This window comes from Nerophis ophidion, linkage group LG07 (genome assembly GCF_033978795.1).
Source record: "Nerophis ophidion isolate RoL-2023_Sa linkage group LG07, RoL_Noph_v1.0, whole genome shotgun sequence".
In the NCBI taxonomy this organism is placed as follows: Eukaryota; Metazoa; Chordata; class Actinopteri; order Syngnathiformes; family Syngnathidae; genus Nerophis; species Nerophis ophidion.
This window is the reverse complement of record NC_084617.1, coordinates 49,010,847-49,024,529: the sequence shown is the minus strand read 5'-3', so window position 1 is coordinate 49,024,529 and position 13,683 is coordinate 49,010,847. Positions and strand designations below refer to the sequence as shown.

General features: G+C 41.8%; 1 protein-coding gene across 3 annotated transcripts in view; it reads right to left on the bottom strand.

The window, feature by feature from the left end:
• Positions 1-13,683, bottom strand: part of edil3a (EGF-like repeats and discoidin I-like domains 3a) — a 365,883-nt gene that overhangs the window by 183,769 nt on the left and 168,431 nt on the right. For all 3 annotated transcript variants that reach the window (XM_061906308.1, XM_061906307.1, XM_061906309.1), the window contains one exon: positions 10,636-10,749. In XM_061906308.1, the coding sequence (XP_061762292.1) occupies positions 10,636-10,749 (114 nt within the window). The remainder of the gene's footprint in view (positions 1-10,635; positions 10,750-13,683) is intronic.

Genomic DNA, 13,683 nt, shown 5'->3' with positions numbered 1-13,683 from the left:
ACACCCCTTTGTCCACTACTGCATGAGCAAGTAGTCAAACAGTTTAAGAACAACGTTTCTCAAAGTGCAATTGCAAGAAATTTAGGGATTTTCAACATCTACGGTCCATAATATCATCAAAAGGTTCAGAGAATCTGGAAATATCACTCCACATAGGCAGCATGGCAGGAAACCAACATTGAATGACCGTGACCTTCTATCCCTCAGACGGCACTGTATCAAAAAACGACATCAATCTCTAAAGGAAATCACCACATGGATTTAGGAACATTTCAGAAAAACCACGGTCACTAAATACAGTTTGTCGCTACATCTGTAAGTGCAAGTTAAAGCTCTACTATGCAAAGCAAAAGCCATTTATCAAAAACATCCAGAAACACCGCCGGCTTCTCTGGGCCCGAGATCATCTAATATGGACTGATGCAAAGTAGAAAAAGTCTTCTGTGGTCTGACGAGTCCACATTTCAAATTGTTTTTGGAAATATTTGACATCCGGACCAAAAGGGAATCGAACGATCCAGATTGTTATCGACGCAAAGTTCAAAAGCCAGCATCTGTGATGGTATGGGGGTGCATTAGTGCCCAAGGCATGGGTAACTTACACATTTGTGAAGGCAACATTAATGCTGAAAGGTACATACAGGTTTTGGAACATCATATGCTGCCATCTAAGCGCCGTCTTTTTCATGGACACCCCTGCTTATTTCAGCAAGACAATGCCAAGCCACATTCAGCACGTTTTACAACAGCGCGGCTTTGTAAAAAAAAGAGTGCGGGTGCTTTTCCGGCCCGCCTGCAGTCCAGACCTGTCTCCCATCGAAAATGTGTGGCACATTATGAAGTGTAAAACGCGACAGCGGAGACCCCGGACTGTTGAACGACTGAAGCTCTACATAAAAATAGAATGGGGAAGAATTACACTTTCAAAGCTTCAACAATTAGTTTCCTCAGTTCCCAAACGTTTAATGAGTGTTGTTAAAAGAAAAGGTTTTTTTAATTCAAGTACCCCCTAATCAGAGCAGAGCATTTTTGGTTGAAAAAAGGGATAAAGAAGTAAAATACAGCACTATGTCATCAGTTTCTGATTTATTAAATTGTATAACAGTGCAAAATATTGCTCATTTAAAGTGGTCTTTCTTAAACTATTTGGAAAAAAATATATAAAAATAACTGAAAACTTGTTGAAAAATAAACAAGTGATTCAATTATAAATAAAGATTTCTACACATAGAAGTAATGATCAACTTAAAGTGCCCTCTTTGGGGATTGAAATAGAGATCCATCTGGATTCATGAACTTAATTCTAAACATTACTTCACAAAAAATAAATCTTTAACATCAATATTTATGGAACATGTCCACAAAAAAATCTAGCTGTCAACACTGAATATTGCATTGTTGTATTTTTTTTCACAGTATATGAACTTACATTCATATTATTTAAGTATTATTCAATAATTATATTTGTAAAGGATTTTTGAATTGTTGCTATTTTTAGAATATTTTAAAAAAGTCTCACGTACCCCTTGGCATACCTTCAAGTACCCCCAGGGGTACGTGTACCCCTATTTGAGAACCACTGCACTAGGCCACTGAGCAGGTGGTATATAATGTAGTAATATAACAGACACATTCATAACAATATGTAACATGTACAATATTTACTGTACTTTGGTCATTTTAATCATTGCCAGAACTAATTATTCCTCGCATTTATTTCCGTTTCCATAGCAGCGCACTTCCGACTTCTGGCAACAATGTGTTAATACTTCCGGAATCAAACACAAGTGTGTGTTTTAATCACAGCGGGCTTGGTAACAAACAACAAAAACATCTATTTTTGGATAAATGAGGATTTACAACCTCATCTTTTTCAATCTGAATTCATGGAGGATGAACCAGTGCTTCTAGAAACAAGCACGAAGGAAGAGTGAGACGTGGTAGAAGACAGAAGCCGAGAAAGTGAGAATGTAAGTGAATCTAAGCTGCAAAATGTGGAATTTGAAGATATTTGTACATAAATGGAGTGCTTAATCATAATTAACCGGAAAATAAGTCCCTTGCCAGTTGGACCAAACAGACAAGTGTACATCGAGTGAGTCTCACTTAATACTGATCATTATACACACAACACACCAGAGTATGGTACGCTAATACTTTACAGATACCGTAAAATGATTTTTCATGTTTTTCACTCAGTACATATTGGTGTCTTATCGCATTATGTTGTGTATTATAAACTCAAATGCATTTCGTGTTGCGGTAGAAGCCAGCGTATATCATGCCGTCAATAGCTTTTACAGCTAATACCGTAAAAGCTAAAGTCGTTTAAAGAAAAAGTTAAAGTGCCAATGATTGTCACACACATACTGTGTGGTGAAATTATTCAGTCGAAAGGGATTCATAAGGCCCAATTCCTCATGGTTTACCTGACACATGAAACACTTTCGCCGCCAGACAGCAGTAGAGAGTTGAATATCTTAAAATGTGTTTCTTGGCAATTCCAACTTTGACCAAGGCGTCAGTTGCGATGTAGAGTGGCGTTTTCCATCATTTTCAGAAGACTACATTGCAAAAATATTAACCCCCACCCCTTCTTCTCATGCGAGATCCACCCAGGAATCGGGACGTATGAATCCTTTCCCTATGGAAGATGTTTTATCTAGAGCAGACCTGGGCAAAAATATGGCCCGTGAGCCACATGCGGGCCGATAAGATGTTCAACCCGACCCACCAGATGTTCGACAGAATTGTTTTTAGACCTTTAACATCAAAACTGTAGCCGCCATTATGATGTGAAGGGGGTTTTTCTTTTTAATTACCGTAAGTCATGAACTAAACTATTTTAATGTTGGAATCTGTGCTTTTGAGTGATATTTGAGGTATTTCGGTAATCTACAGAAGCTAGCTCTTGGGACGTGGAACGTCACCTCACTGGGGGGGAAAGAGCCTGAGCTAGTGCACGAAGTGAAGAAGTTCCGGCTGGATATAGTCGGACTCACTTCGACGCACAGCAAGGGCTCTGGAACCACTTCTCTCGAGAGGGACTGGACCCTCTTCCACTCTGGCGTTGCAGACAGTGAGAGGCGACGGGCTGGGGTGGCAATTCTGGTTGCCCCCCGGCTTAAAGCCTGCACGTTGGAGTTCAACCCTGTGGACGAAAGGGTAGCCTCCCTCCGCCTTCGGGTGGGGGGACGGGTCCTGACAGTTGTTTGTGCTTACGCACCAAACAGCAGTTCAGAGTACCCACCCTTTTTGGGTACACTCGAGGGAGTACTGGAAAGTGCTCCCCCAGGTGATTCCCTTGTCCTACTGGGGGACTTCAACGCTCATGTTGGCAATGACAGTGAAACCTGGAGAGGCGTGATTGGGAGGAATGGCCGCCCGGATCTGAACCCGAGTGGTGTTTTGTTATTGGACTTTTGTGCTAGTCACAATTTGTCCATTACAAACACCATGTTCAAACATAAGGGTGTCCATATGTGTACTTGGCACCAGGACACCCTAGGCCGCAGTTCCATGATCGACTTTGTAGTTGTGTCATCGGATTTGTGGCCTTATGTTTTGGACACTCGGGTGAAGAGAGGGGCAGATTTTTCTACCGATCACCACCTGGTGGTGAGTTGGCTGCGATGGTGGGGGAGGATGCCGGACCGACCTGGCATGCCCAAACGCATTGTGAGGGTCTGCTGGGAACGTCTGGCAGAGTCTCCTGTCAGAGAAAGTTTCAATTCCCACCTCCGAAAGAACTTCGAACATGTCACGAGGGAGGCGCTGGACATTGAGTCCGAGTGGACCATGTTCTGCACCTCTATTGTCGAGGCGGCTGATAGGAGCTGTGGCCGCAAGGTAGTTGGTGCCTGTCGGGGCGGCAATCCTAAAACCCCTTGGTGGACACCAGCGGTGAGGGATGCCGTCAAGCTGAAGAAGGAGTCCTATCGGGTCCTTATGGCTCAGAAGGACTCCGGAGGCAGTGGACAGGTACCGACAGGCCAAGCGGTGTGCGGCTTCAGCGGTCGCTGAGGCAAAAACTCGGACATGGGAGGAGTTCGACCACCGTCCGCCGCCTCAGGAAAGGGAAGCAGTGCACTATCAACACCGTGTATGGTGCGGATGGTGTTCTGCTGACCTCAACTGCGGATGTTGTGGATAGGTGGAAGGAATACTCTGAAGACCTCCTCAATCCCACCAACACGTCTTCCTATGAGGAAGCAGTGCCTGGGGAATCTGTGGTGGACTCTCCTATTTCTGGGGCTGAGGTCGCTGAATTAGTTAAAAGGCTCCTCGGTGGCAAGGCCCCGGGGGTGGACGAAATCCGCCCGGAGTTCCTTAAGGCTCTGGATGCTGTGGGGCTGTCTTGTTTGACAAGACTCTGCAGCATCGCGTGGACATCGGCGGTGGTACCTCTGGATTGGCAGACCGGGGTGGTGGTTCCTCTCTTTAAGAAGGGGGACCGGAGGGTATGTTCCAACTATCGTGGGATCACACTCCTCAGCCTTCCCGGTAAGGTTTATTCAGGTGTACTGGAGAGGAGGCTACGCCGGATAGTCGAACCTCGGATTCAGGAGGAACAGTGTGGTTTTCGTCCTGGTCGTGGAACTGTGGACCAGCTCTATACTCTCGGCAGGGTTCTTGAGGGTGCATGGGAGTTTGCCCAACCAGTCTACATGTGCTTTGTGGAATTGGAGGAGGCATTCGACCGTGTCCCTCGGGAAGTCCTGTGGGGAGTGCTCAGAGAGTATGGGGTATTGTGGCGGTCCGCTCCCTGTACGATTAGTGCCAGAGCTAGGTCCGCATTGCCGGCAGTAAGTCGAACACATTTTCAGTGAGGGTTGGACTCCGCCAAGGCTGTCCTTTGTCACCGATTCTGTTCATAACTTTTATAGACAGAATTTCTAGGTGCAGTCAAGGCGTTGAGGGGTTCCGGTTTGGTAACCGCAGGATTAGGTCTCTGCTTTTTGCAGATGATGTGGTCCTGATGGCTTCATCTGACCGGGATCTTCAGTTCTCGCTGGATCGGTTTGCAGCCGAGTGTGAAGCGACTGGAATGAGAATCAGCACCTCCAAGTCCGAGTCCATGGTTCTCGCCCGGAAAAGGGTGGAATGCCGTCTCCGGGTTGGTGAGGAGACCCTTTCCCAAGTGGAGGAGTTCAAGTACTTAGGAGTCTTGTTCACGAGTGGGGGAAGAGTGGATCGTGAGATCGACAGGCGGATCGGTGCAGCGTCTTCAGTAATGCGGACGTCGTACCGATCCGTTGTGGTGAAGAAGGAGCTGAGCCGGAAGGCAAAGCTCTCAATTTACCGGTTGATCTACGTTCCCATCCTCACCTATGGTCATGAGCTTTGGGTCATGACCGAAAGGTTAAGATCACGGGTACAAGCGGCCGAAACTAGTTTCCTCCGCCGTGTGGCGGGGCTCTCCCTTAGAGATAGGGTGAGAAGCTCTGCCATCCGGGAGGAGCTCAAAGTAAAGCCGCTGCTCCTCCACATCGAGAGGAGCCAGATGAGGTGGTTCGGGCATCTGGTCAGGATGCCACCCGAACGCCTCCCTAGGGAAGTGTTTAGGGCACGTCCAACCGGTAGGAGGCCACGGGGAAGACCCAGGACACATTGGGAAGACTATGTCTCCCGGGTGGCCTGGGAACGCCTCGGGATCCCCCGGGAAGAGCTAGACGAAGTGGCTGGGGAAAGGGAAGTCTGGGTTTCCCTGCTTAGGCTGTTATGAGCGGAAGAAGATGGATGGATGGATGGATGGAATCTACATCACAGCACCTGAGGCAGGAACAAACAAGATTGGGCAGGGTTTGTTTGCAGAGTAGCCAGCCTCAAACGCATGTGCCAGAAACAAATTTATATGTGAATATTCTCAGTGTTTATTATCTTTTGCATTCATATTTTTCACATTTGTGTTGAGTTTTGCTTGATTGTAAAATATGTACTGTATTTTCCGGAGTATAAGTCGCTCCGGAGTATAAGTCGCACCTGCTGAAAATGCATAACAGAGAAGGAAAGAAACATATATAAGTCGCGCTGGATTATACGTCGCATTTTTTGCGGAAATGTATTTGATAAAACCTAACACCAAGAATAGACATTCTAAAGGCAATTTAAAATAAATAAAGAATAGTGAACAACAGGCTGAATAAGTGTACGTTATATGACGCATAAATAACCAACTGAGAAGGTGCCTGGTATGTTAACGTAACATATTATGGTAAGAGTCATTCAAATAACTATAACATATAGAACATGCTATACGTTTACCAAACAATCTGTCACTCCTAATTGCTAAATCCCATGAAATCTTAGACGTCTAGTAGGGGTGTTGGAAAAAATCGATTCGAATACGAATCGAATCGAATATGTTGTGCGATTCAGAATTCTCTTTTTTTTTTTAAATCGATTTTTTTTTTCTTTTTTTAATCAATCCAACAAAACAATACACAGCAATACCATAACAATGCAATCCAATTCCAAAACCAAACCTGACCTAGCAACACTCAGAACTGCAATAAAGACACAAACACGACAGAGAACAAACCAAAAGTAGTGAAACAAAAATGAATATTATCAACAACAGTATCAATATTAGTTATAATTTCAGCATAGCAGTGATTAAAAATCCCTCATTGACATTATCATTAGACATTTCCAAAAATTTAAAAAAAAGAACAATAGTGTCTCAGTGGCTTACACTTACATCGCATCTCATAAGCTTGACAACACACTGTGTCCAATGTTTTCACATTTCACGTTTAATCGTTAAAACAAATTTACATTATTGCAATCAGTTGATAAAACATTGGCCTTTCCAATTATAAAGTTTAAAAAAAAAATCTACTACTTTGCTAGCTTGTCAGCAGACTGGGGTAGATCCTGCTGAAATCCTATGTATTGAATGAATACAGAATCGTTTTGAATCGGAAAAATATCGTTTTTGAATCGAGAATCGAATCGAATCGAAAAAAATCGATATATTATCGAATTGTGACCCCAAGAATCAATATTGAATCGAATCGTGGGACACCCAAAGAGTCACAGCCCTAATATCTAGTCTCTTACGTGAATGAGCTAAATAATACAATTTGATATTTTACGGTAATGTGTTAATAATTTCACACATAAGTCGCCCTTGAGTATAAGTCGCACCCCTGGCCAAACCATGAAAAAAACTGTGATTTATAGTCCGAAAAATACGGTATATCGAGGAGCTGTTCTAAGATGTAAAAGAGGAGCGATGTTTATATGTTGTTAATATTCAGTGTTTTATTGTTCATAGTTAATGTTGTAAATCACACTTTATTTATTTTCTTGTACATTTTGGCTGTCCCATTCAGGAAAAAACTGTAAAATTCCATTCCGTTTTTTTGAGGTGGTCTGTTTTTAGAACTCTATCAGACATTGTGACTTTTGGTATTAAGTGTTCCTGACAAAAAGGGACCAAATTATAATTTATACACACATACACATTGGCCCCAGACACATTTTTTTCTCTCAAAGTGGCCCCCGGGTCAAAATAATTGCCCAGGCCTGATCTCGAATGTGCCTTGTTAGTACTAATTTGTGTTGTTGAAATAATCGATGGTGCTGCCCTACTTTTAAAAATATTGAATAGTAAAGTTTCCGGCATTGATGATGATGTCATCAGCCTCACGACATACTGTGAAATAAAACACAATCATTCTTCGGAACAAAAAGTATGTTCAAGCTGCAGCGGGATCCTACCAAAAGGTAAGATTTGGACCACATCAATGGTGGGAGACTGATAGAGAAGTGAAATGGAACCCCTTGAAGAAAGCTGCATTTATTCTAATAGAAGCATATCTTCTCCGCCAGACGGGCAGGAGACACCTGAAAAATACATCAGGGATCCTCTCTGTGTACCGTAGACACGCTGCAAGATAGAAAAGCAGATGAATACATTTGGAGTTGCGGCGCAGCGCCGGCTCACAGCTCCGAGTCCACCGGAACATTAATCCTAATCTGCTTCTCCACTGAGCGGGCGAAAATCCTCAGAAAGGCATAATAAACACACAAAGTCCTTTTTGAGCTCTTGAGCATTTTTTCGAGAAAGCCATGGGTAACACTTTTAGTACAACAAAGTCTACACTGAATTTTTTTAATATAAAAGCATTTATTTTATTCTTTGGGGGGTGGGGGGGGTTTAATGTGCAGAATTTGAGTATTACGTCCAAACATGTTTTTAATGCACTGTACCAAGAAACGTATTTTTTAGGTTCACAGAGCACAGTGCACAGTAAATGCTAACATTAAACCCCCTTTTTTGGAGTCTAGCTCTTTTTTATTGGCCCTTGGCATATCATAAAATAAAATGATTTTATAACATTGATATATACAGTACAGGCCGAAAGTTTGGACACACCTTCTCATTCAATGTGTTTTCCTAATTTTCATGACTACATTACATTGTAGATTCAAGAAGTAATCACCTGAAACGGTTTTCACTTCACAAGTGTGCTTGAAGCTCATCAAGAGAATTCCAAGAGTGTGCAAAGCAGTAATCAGAGCAAAGGGTGGTTATTTTGAAAAAAATAGAATATAACACATGATTTCAGTTATTTCACCTTTTTATGTTACGTACATAACTCCACATGTGTTCATTCATAGTGTTGATGTCTTCAGTGACATTCTACAACAGGGGTAGGGAACCTATGGCTCTAGAGCAGTGGTTCTTAACCAGGGTTCGATCGAACCCTAGGGGTTCGGTGAGTCGGCCTCAGGGGTTCGGTGGAGCCTCCACTCAGCCACATCCAACTCATGGGGTACATAACAACTTCTCCCTATCGGCATATTAGGGATACGGCAACAGCAAAACCCAAACTGATTTGCAGGTTTGTAATTTGTTAGGAGTTCATGCACTGCTTCATCCCAAGTGCAGGACTAATAGACTCAAGAACTCCTTTGTCCCACACGCCATTAGACTTTACAACTCCTCTCTGGGACGGGGGCGGGGGGTACAAGGATAACAGGGGATTCAAAACATTAACAGTGCAATACGTTTTCATAACATGGCCACTACTGCCTACTTTGTCTTGTTATATTCTTATTTTACTGTTATATTGTTATTCCCATTGTTTTTATTCTTTTTGTAATATTTCTCTATTTTGTTTCCTTCTAAACCCCCATTATTTACTTCATACTCTTTTTTAAATTGATCTCAACTCTGTACACTGCTGCTGGAATTTTAATTTTCCTGAAGGAACTCACCTGAAGGAATCAATAAAGTACTATCTATCTATCTATCTATCTATCTATTTATGCACTGTGTTGGTTTTGTTCTTTGAACAAGGTGATGTTCATGCACGGCTGTGCACCAGTAAAAGATCATATAACTTTGTCTTGAATTTGAAAAACATTTTATTTTTCACTAAAGGAGGGTTCGGTGGATGCGCAAATGGAACTGGTGGGGTTCAGTACCTACAACAAGGTTAAGAACCACTGATCTAGAGCCACATGTGGCTCTTTTGATGACTGCATCAGGCTCACAGATAAATCTTAACTGACATTGCTTAACACGATAAGTAATGAATAATTCCGCTGTGCTTAAAAATAACGTTCAAAATATAAAACATTCTAATCCATCTATGCGGTTTCTAACGCACCTGTTCAAGAAGTCGCATTAATGGTAAGAAGTATTGTATTTATTGTTGGTTAGCTTCAGAATAACAATGGTATTAAAAATAATAAGAGACTTATTATTCTCTAAAAATGTTGGTCTTACTTAAAAATGCACACATTTAGTTGTATTCAGTCTTAAAAAAATATTATATGGATCTCAGGGAAATACTTTTTAAAATATTTGGCTTGTATGGTTCGCTCAGCCAAAAACGTTCCTGACCCCTAATCTACAATGTAAATAGTCATGAAAATAAAGAAAACACATTGAATGAGAAGGTGTGTCGAAACATTTGGTCTGTACTGTATACTTAGATATTGCTGTGTCACCAAAAACACAAATAGAAGATGTCAATATTTGTCAGGACACCTTATCAAAGTGATTCTCAAACCGCGGGGTCTATCTCGTGATAAGCCAAATAATCACTAAATTAAAGTACAATTTTTGTTTTCCCAATATTCTAACACACTGTTACTGTTCAAACAGTGTGTAATGTTACAGTGGCCACAAATAATTAAATCAATATATTTGTTACATTAAACCTCTGCCTTGTTTTTTAATGAATACTTAGGCCTGCTGCGATACTGTATTTAAAGGCCTACTGAAACCCACTACTACCGACCACGGGGATAGGTTGATTGGCAACACTAAATGGTCCCTAGTGTGTGAATGTGAGTGTGAATGTTGTCTGTCTATCTGTGTTGGCCCTGTGATGAAGTGGCGACTTGTCCAGAGTGTACACCGCCTTCCGCCCAAATGCAGCTGAGATAGGCTCAAGAGACCCCCGCCACCCCAAAAGGGACAAGCGGTGGAAAAAGGATGGATGGATGGTTAAAATTTGTGTGAATTGGCGTCATCAATAAGTACTAAAGTGGCCTCCCACATCTTACAATTTTTCTGTTTGCAGCCCTCGATGTAAACAGTTTGGACACCCCCGACCTACAGACATTAGGGAAGTCGCTGGGTAAAAAGCATGAAAAGATAAAACAAACACTTACTGTGCTGACAGTTCCTGCCCATGTACTCCCCAGGGCATTCGCAGGAGTAGTTTGCAACCAGATCAGTGCAAACGCCCCCGTTCTTGCACGGGTCTCGTTCACATTCATTTATATCTGAGGACACAGAAAAACACATACAATAAAATACATTCATTGCAGCAGGTAATTGGGAATTTTTAAAAACAAAATAGAAAGAAAGCCATTTAATTGGCCTGGTATTTTATCAGTTATTGACCTGTTTTAATGTATTTATTTTACTCTACAAGTTTTTTTATTTATTTAGTAACATATAAATAAATTGAGGTTATTAAACAGAGTTTTATCTGAATTGTTATTTTTTAATGATTGACTTCTGCTTGTAACTGTGCATCAATGAAGACCAATCTGATGCCGTTGCAATAAAAAATAACAGCATGACTAGACTTCCCTTCTCTGTTTTTTCCACTGCAGAGTAAATTGTACTGGGCATTTTCGTCAAAGTCAATTACATAATTAGACCTCTCACATGGAATCAGATTTAGTAGTGCCTAGAGAGGATTGAAATCCAATCCATTAAAGGTGATCACTGAACCCAAAAGTCCTAAAAATATGACCTTTTTCATCAGCAGCTCTACCATTAAAATGGCTGTACAACAACAAAAAACTATGGCAGTAATATTATGGGATACAGGAAGAAAACTACAAGATAGAAGAAATCTTGGAACAGTTCAAGAAAACAAGCACAAGGGTAGCATTTTGTTGGTATTCTTAATCTGTGATCAATTAAAATGCAGTAAGTACATATAAATAAATGGGTTTTACTTGTATAGCGCTTTTCTACCTTCAAGGTACTCAAAGCGCTTTGACACTACTTCCACATTTACCCATTCACACACACATTCACACACTGATGGAGGGAGCTGCCATGCAAGGCGCCAACCAGCACCCATCAGGAGCAAGGTTGAAGTGTCTTGCTCAGGACACAACGGACGTGACGAGGTTGGTCCTAGGTGGGAATTGAACCAGGGACGCTCGGGTTGCGCACGGCCACTCTCCCCACTGCGCCACGCCGTCCCATGTCTACTGTAATTTATTTTACCAAATAATCAAAATCCATTTAAAGTTAAAGTACCAATGATTGTCACACACACACTAGGCGTGGCGAAATTATTCTCTGCAATCGACCCATCACACTTGATCACCCCCTGGGAGGTGAGGGGAGCAGTGGGCAGCAGCGGTGCCGCCCCCGGGAATCATTTATGGTAATTTAACACCAAAGTCCAACCCCTGATGCTGAGTGCCAAGCAGGGAGGCAATGGGTCCCATTTTTTTACAGTCTTTGGTATGACTCGGCCGGGGTTTGAACTCACAACCTACCGATCTCAGGGGGACACTCTAACCACTAGGCCACTGAGTTGGTCACTAGGCCACTGAGTAGGTCAAACACTGTTGCTAATGTTTGAAGTTAATCACATCAAACATCGGTCTTTTTCTGTTGGTATAGATACTTTTTGAAATAAAGAACAATTATCATGCTAAACAGACTCAATAAATCTACAGTGGGTTTTGTTGAATTTAGGGAGGAATTTGGTGGAACTGAAAAAACCCCGAAAAGAACGCTGTTGTAAGTTAATAATACTAACACAAAAACTCATAAACATGTTAGCAAATAATGCTAAATATGCTAGCGTCATTGCATACCACGTACAAATATGCAGGAAAACATTACAGACATCACACATGGGACAGTTTAATAGGTGCTGTTAATTGTTTTAGTTTTATTGGAAAATTTACAAACGTTGCTTAGAATGATAAATGATAAGTCCACACGAGTAGAAACGCTACGGACCACTTAGAAAATGGAATTGTAGTTCCGGTTGAAAGCTAGAAACAAAAGGGCACTGCAGCACATGCTTTGATCAAACTTGCGTAAGGGTGGCACCACAGCACAAAAAATAAAAAAAAATTGTTTTAGTGTATTTGATTGTTTTGTTTTCTACTTTCGGCATTACGGCTGTCAGCTAAGAAATATCCATAAATTAAAGGCACCGTTTCATAAGCCGCAGCGTTCAAAGCATAGTCCAGAATTTATGGTACAACAGCATGACAAGACTGAACTTGCATGTTACTATTTTTTCTAGAAAACAGAGTTTTGCTGTCTTGGGTTTCTTTCAGGAGGAGAGGAACTTCGAAGCAAGAACCAAATACTCTCTGACACATAATAATGTTGTTGCATGAAATAAGGAATGAGATGTCAGAAGTACAAAAAGAGATGTCAAAGGTCGCTGAGGCCAAAGAGAGGAGTCAGATTTTTGCAAGGAGTTTCACAAATATCACAAAGGGGTACGTGATTGAAAATGTGAATAAGGAAATCAAAACGCAATCGAAATTTTCCTGCAGTCGTGCCAAAATAAATGAGGGAAGAGCAAATAATTGCTGAGCTGGGAGAACAAGTGGATGCTTCAAAGAAGCAGAATGATGAGAAGGATCAGATCATATTGAAATGGATGTGTAGAGCGGAGAAGTTGGGGAAAAGCACACTCAGGAACAATGTGATTATGACTGGGCTTCACATTACATGGAAGTCTTAAGCCAGGGTGCCGATTAAACAAATGTTGCCCTAAAAGCAATCAAAGGATGTGGGCCTAGATGCAACAATATCTAAGAAATAACAGCACCACACTTGCCATCATCATAGAGCAGTGGTTCTTAACCTGGGTTCGATCGAATCCTAGGGGTTCGGTGAGTCAGCCTCAGGGGTTCGGCGGAGCCTCCGCCGTGAAGGTCAAGAAGACACACTCGACTCATTGTGTAAATAAAAACTTCTCTCTATCAGCGTATTATGGATAACCCCAAACAATGTTCCCTCTAATGTTCCATTGGATTTGCAGGTGTATAATTAGTTGTGAGTTCATGCACTGTGTTGGTTTTGTTCTTTGAACAAGGTGATGTTCATGCACGGTTCATTGTATGCACCAGTAAAAAAACACATAAAACTTTGTCTTGAATTTGTTATGGTATTGCAGAAGAGAGTGGCGGCAGACTGACACCAGGTGGCAGTAGTGTTCT